The sequence below is a fragment of the Theobroma cacao genome, chromosome 2 (assembly GCF_000208745.1).
Source record: "Theobroma cacao cultivar B97-61/B2 chromosome 2, Criollo_cocoa_genome_V2, whole genome shotgun sequence".
In the NCBI taxonomy this organism is placed as follows: Eukaryota; Viridiplantae; Streptophyta; class Magnoliopsida; order Malvales; family Malvaceae; genus Theobroma; species Theobroma cacao.
Window position 1 is genome coordinate 343,625 of NC_030851.1, and position 6,042 is coordinate 349,666.

Consider the following 6,042-nt stretch of genomic DNA (forward strand, 5'->3'; position numbering starts at 1 on the left):
GATAAAAACAATTACTCTTATTCATATAGAACCAAAAAGTTATACATAAAAAATCTGTCCCACGTTCAATAGACACTCATGAGGAACATTAAAAATCACACTATTTTCCCTACATATCTTCCTAAGAAATGCATATACATAATCAATAGCTATTTTTTTGTAGAATCTTGCATCCCTTCTTGCTCTCACCACTGTATTCCCCAGGATGTGCACAACCCCAGCATCCCTACAGCTATTCAAAAATTCTAATTCATCAGTCTCGGTCTGGCTGCTTACTTGCCCAGACGATCTGACAGTCAAATTTGCATGCATTGGAGATCTGACAGGTACAATTGAATCCACAGATGATATTGTGGTATCGATATTGAAGGAAATCGTGTTGCCATTATTATTATTCAACAGACCATCTCCTGACCGCTCAGTTTGCTGGCCGTACAAACTATATTCATCTGAATCTGAAAACCCTTCCATCATAGACTCAAGCCGGACAAACAAGAACAGGCTATCAAACAGTTTTTTCTCAAAATCATCATCTTTCTTGTGAAGGTCTTTGTAGCCATACCTAGCAACACAACGGAACATGTGAAAACTCTTCGGTCCTATCCTCTTTACAAGGAACCTTTCTTCTTCCGGGACAGTGTAGACGGGAAGGTACTTCACACAGACAAAAACAACAACAGAATGGATGGCAGGCAGGTTAGTGATGAAGTGGGAAAATATGTGCGGCACCCCACTTGCTAGCTCAGTGTACACTAGTCCGATTCCAGGAACCCGGACTAGACCTAAACTAGGGCCAAGCCCAAGAATCCATGCCATTGAAACCTTACTATGCATTTCAAACTCATATCGCTTCACTGTACCATAATGCCAAACATACATGATAAGCAGAAACGCTGCTGCAATAACAAGGGGCACCCAGCCACCTTGATCAACCTTGAAGAGTACAGCAGAAAAGTATGTGCACTCTACAACCAAGGACAAGCCAGTGAAGAGGAGGACAAGAATCCAATGACAGCGCCACACCAAAATCATGATTAAAGTCATAATTAATGTGGTTACCAACATGACGATCACCACAGCTGTCCCTGCAGTGACATAAATTACAATGCAATTGAGTGTAACTTTTTTCCCAGGTACAATGATTGAAATTGTACCATGAGTTGATAGAAGAAGCTAAAGGCTATAGAATACATCTTATAAAACAATAAATGGTTCTATAAATTACACAAAACAATATTTTATATTCCAAATCTTGTATGACTTAATGAGATGCTTGCCACTGAACAAATTTTCACCAGAATAGAAGAAGATGCATTAAGAAACTTTGCCAAAATTACACAAGTGTAAACTTACCATAAGCATTTCCAATTTGGCTTTGGTTCTTGAATCCAGCCGTAACAGCAATGCAAAGAACCATAAGGATCCAATTAATATCTGGAACATATATCTGGCCAAGGAACTTCTTTGACGTATGTACAACCTTCACTCGTGGAAAACAACCATGTGCAAGGGCTTGCTTGATTATTGAAAAGGTTGCTGATATGGTGGCCTGACTTGCAACTATAGCAGCGGCAGTAGCAATAACAAAAACAGGCCAATATATGCTATCTGCATCATATCAAATAATTAGAATCTGCAAATAGACGCTTACCACATTAAATGGGACAATCAACAAGAATTTGAGAGAAAAAGAAGAATAGGAGGAGAAGCTTGCACTTCTATAGGAGTAAGGCTACAATGGCATCATTGCATATCAGACAGGATTACAGTGACAATAAAAAGGATACATGAACAAACCTGGGATAGAGCGATAAAAAGCATCGACCACATGGTCCCTGTGAGTCATGAGATAGGCTGCTTGTCCAGAATATGCTAGAAGAAGGCAAGGAAATACAACTACTGTAAAAGCAAGCTGCACAGCTGAAACTGGAAAATGGGCTAGATCTGCAAAAAGCGCCTCAGTACCTGTAATGGTTCATTTGTCACCAAAATCACATCACCAGTTTCAGTGCAGGTTTAGTGAACTTTAAATTGATAACTTAAAGAAACTAGTTAGGATATCAGAATTGATAGTAAGTTACCTGTGATACTAAGCATAATACCTCCAAGGGAGGTCCATCCTTCTTTCCCTCCCCTCTTAAAATATCGGAATATGTACACAGGTGAAAATGCTTTCAAAACACTGCTGTCATATTTCCAAATATTAAATATGCCAATGCCTCCGATTACAAGAAACCAAAGGAGCACGATTGGGGCAAAGAGCCAGCTAACTCTATCTGTACCATAGTGTTGCATGCTAAATAAACCCACTAATATTACAACAGCGACCACCACAACAACATCTGCATAATGGAAAAAGAAGATAAGAAGTAAGGACCTTGAACTGAATATTAATGAAAAAAGGAGGCCAAACATTATAGAAAGAGTTTTAAACATGAGGATGCAGCGAATGAATAATGTCTAAGCAAGAGTAGGGATATACCATTGCTCATGTTTGGATGGTCAACTTTGATGCCCCCAGCTGCTGAAAGAACTGCCACAAGATAGCATACATCACTTCAGGAAGGAGTAAAAGATGCGTACTGACATTAGCATTTGGCATAGCTCTAACATCAACCATACCTAATGGCTAAGATAGCTTGCTTATAGTGTTTTACTTAGTTCATACATTTACACATGGGTTTGTTCATATTTGTCAGATTCTATGTAATATGGCTAGACAGTCTGTATGTTAGCTGATGCTATGGCACCCTCTGGTGCTTGTAAACCTTTTGGACAGCTTTGGCTGATCCTCACTGCCTAATTGCAGTGAGGATCAGCCAAAGCTGTCCAAAAGGTTTACACAACTTCCATGTGACAAGTAAAATTGGTAAAAAAAAAAAGACTAAAAACTAATCATAAAATGCACTGGCAATAAATGGTAAAGGCTCTGTCATTTCAATCAGACAGTTACTGACAGCTGGAATATATACTTTTCAGCTTTTATTACTGTGGTAGCTTCACTAAGTAAGTCTTCCAAGTGTTTGGATTTAGCCATAGGTATAGATGCAAATGTTTACAAATTTTACTGATAGATGGCAATTTTCAAGAATTATGATAGGGAACAGTGAGGAGGAGTTTAGAAGGAGTCTGCCCAGAATCACAGTTCTCTGTGAACAACTTCCAAAGGTCAAATGTATATGTCTCAAAATACTTATCAGCTATAATTATAGGACTCCTTAATTACCTTTTTGTAATTTTCATTTATGAATAAGATTTTATAAAAATATGATCTATCCTTGGATTTTAAATACAATCCTATTTTATGAGCATAGCTGAAATTTTGAAATATGTTTCTTCCATTTATTCTATAATTGGTTCCACTAATAAATTGAGTGGATAAGTCAATCTTCAGCTAATGAATTTCACCATACGACAAGCCTAATTCAGATTTCAGAGTATAGGAAGATCTTCATACTACCAATGAAGAACAATCGAGCAGCTACAATAATACAGTAATTAAAATTTCATTGACTTACATAAGCAAACATTTCCAAAGGACCTCTATATATGTTCTGTCTTCTTTTTTTTTTTTTTTCTTTAATCACACTAAAGCACAAACCAAACAGGAAGAAGCTAAGAAATAGTGCTCAGGTGCTTGATCCTGTTTATCCAGTCCTTGGAGGACAAACATGAAGGAATGTAAGCAACATACCTGATATTGCCGGAGTGAGTATTCCATCACCAATGACCATGCATGTACCAACCAGGACAAGAATAAGAAGCGCATTCTTCCTGGATACATGTCTCTCCAACCATCTCTTTGTTTTAGCAGCAAATGATTGTTCATGAAATGTAGAACGACTATAAGTTGTTAGCTCCTCATCAGTCCTATGTTGATTAGGAATGGTTTTTATTTTTGCATGCCTACAAAGCAACGAATATAAAGCAAATGTTCCACCTGCATGACAAATGGGACGAGTGAGATTCTAATGGTGCCTCATGAGAATCAGAAAGTGAAAGATGCATTATCAACATTCAAAGATAAGTACATGATATTAGTGTTAGTATTACTGGGAAGGACTTTGAAAAGGAAAAAGAAAATTATTATTCAAGCCTATGGTTCTGCATTCTGTGTTGTTTTAATAAGCATTTTCTTTCAAAATCACATCTCAGATTAAATTATAGAATACGTAACCTCATTAACTGATATCAGCTCACCTTGACCGTTGTCATTTGCTCTACACACAACAAACACATACTTGAGGAGTGGGATAAGAGTAAGGGAGTATATAATCAATGAAAGAGCTCCAACAACATCCTCTGGATCTTCGATTGTACCAGGAAATGTATTGTAGAAAACATATAAGGGAGAAGTGCCCAAGTCGCCATAAACCACTCCAAGACTTTGGAATGCAAGCCGCAGAAGCAATAATGCAGAGGATTTCTATAGGAATTAAAACCATATCAGAAACTACTACTGACCCAAATTGCAGAAGAACTATAATATCATCACAATCTAAATATTCAATGAAAACCAGGTTGCACACCGGCTATACTGCATTTATCTCGTCTCAGAGAATCATTTAAAATGCATAGCGGACTGGTAGTCCTACCAACAGAATACAAGCCTGAAGCCAAATTATATTCAATACCCTAATATCACAATGATGAAACAGAGAAAGGAAAATATTTGAGGAACTCCATGCCTTCCCTGTTCGAAATTTCAATTTGATGCAAAGAAGGGCTTTTAAATCAGTTCCCCTATTGAGGTAATATTTCATTAACATGAATCAAGAGCTACTTTTTTTCTAATTAAATGCAAAAGAAAATCTTATAACTAGAAAAAAAAGACATAAAGAGAGAGGAACTCCAAAGGGAAAATTAGTAATGAAGCATACCTTCTCCCTGTACATGTTTCTAAGCCTCCCAGCCTCCTCATCCATTGGCTGATCAAGCTTCTGATCCAAATCCCACATACTTCCCTTGTTGTTGTCACTATCTTCATCAATCTCCACTCTTGAAGCCATTTCCATACTGAATCAATATAATTCTCTAGCTATCACTAAGTACTTCAAAACTCCCTTCGCATCCGCTCGATTGATTCCCACGGGAACTGAACTTCAGAATCCTGGACCGTAGCAATTTAATTTTACAGGAAATGAGTCCTAACCCGATTGTTCAAATCCAATCTTCACCTGAAATCCATGCACAAGTCGACTAAGAATTGGAAACCACCAACAAAATCCTGAAAATGAACTAAAACCAGAAACTCTTAATCCCGATATAAACCAAAAAGATACATGCCAAAATTCAATATCTGATACAAAATCTGCAACTTGGAACTGACAGGACCTCAGAAGCTGAAAAGGAACTGAAACTATAACTTAAAATCTCAGATTAAGTAGCTGAACCGTAAATCCCACCCCAAGGAAGCTGAAAATGAACCACAATCAAAGCTTTCAAACATCAATCTGATGCCTACTTGCTCAATATATCCTCAAAATGAACAAACACTTAGTAAAACCACCCGAACTAAGTGGATGATAGGCCAGCTCCAAGGATAGCTCATATACGTAATCAAGCCAATTAAAAAAAAAAAGAACCATAAATGAATGAATTATGTAAAAACAGACAAAGATTTTTCACATTAATCACTGCAAAAAACAGACTCCCAAAGGTGGGGTCAAGCTAAACATCAACCACAAGGTCATCCACCACCACCACCACAACACCAAGAAACAAACCAAACCCAAAGTAAAAAATCTTGAACATGAGTTACGTACATACCCCTTTGAACCAAAACAAAGCACAACTAAGATAAACCACAACCCTAGTCGTTTGCCTTGAACACCTCTAACACAGAAACAAAAGATCCTGTTTCTTACAGCTTGTCAGTTTACTTTTCTTTCTCACTTCAAGAAAAAATGGAACTTTTCTCTTACGTACTTAACAGCCAAAACTCTCTAACAAGCTCCTTTCTTTTTCTTTCTTTTTAGAGAGAGAGAGAGAGAGAGGAGTTCAGGAGTGGAAGTAGTTGCCTTTAATTTTTCTTTTTCCTCT

The 6,042-nt window shown here is 37.4% G+C and overlaps 1 protein-coding gene across 3 annotated transcripts; it reads right to left on the reverse strand.

Annotated features, from left to right (window-relative positions):
- On the reverse strand, positions 1–6,042 carry LOC18607037 (potassium transporter 11). 3 transcript variants are annotated; one of them, XM_007040994.2, is made up of 9 exons: positions 5,770–6,042; positions 4,881–5,177; positions 4,201–4,426; positions 3,695–3,940; positions 2,483–2,533; positions 2,082–2,342; positions 1,798–1,965; positions 1,354–1,608; positions 1–1,085 (listed from the first exon to the last, which is right to left on the reverse strand). In XM_007040994.2, exons 2-9 carry the CDS (start codon positions 5,013–5,015, stop codon positions 40–42), a joined length of 2,388 nt encoding a protein of 795 aa, XP_007041056.2. In that variant the 5' UTR covers positions 5,016–5,177; positions 5,770–6,042; the 3' UTR covers positions 1–39. The 3 variants fall into 3 exon arrangements, with proteins under 3 accessions (XP_007041056.2, XP_017971578.1, XP_017971579.1); XM_018116089.1 differs by having other exon boundaries at positions 4,881–5,227; XM_018116090.1 differs by lacking the exon at positions 5,770–6,042 and having other exon boundaries at positions 4,881–5,279.

What these genes read in the sequence shown, in the direction of transcription:
- LOC18607037 (XM_007040994.2), bottom strand. Translation starts at nt 5,015, where the DNA reads ATGGAAATGGCTTCAAGAGTGGAGATTGATGAAGATAGTGACAACAAC. An exon ending in AGCAAATGACAACGGTCAAG is followed by an intron (nt 3,941 to 4,200) that starts GTGAGCTGATAT and finishes TTTGTCATGCAG; the next exon opens with GTGGAACATTTGCTTTATAT. An exon ending in TTTTTATCGCTCTATCCCAG is followed by an intron (nt 1,609 to 1,797) that starts GTTTGTTCATGT and finishes GATATGATGCAG; the next exon opens with ATAGCATATATTGGCCTGTT.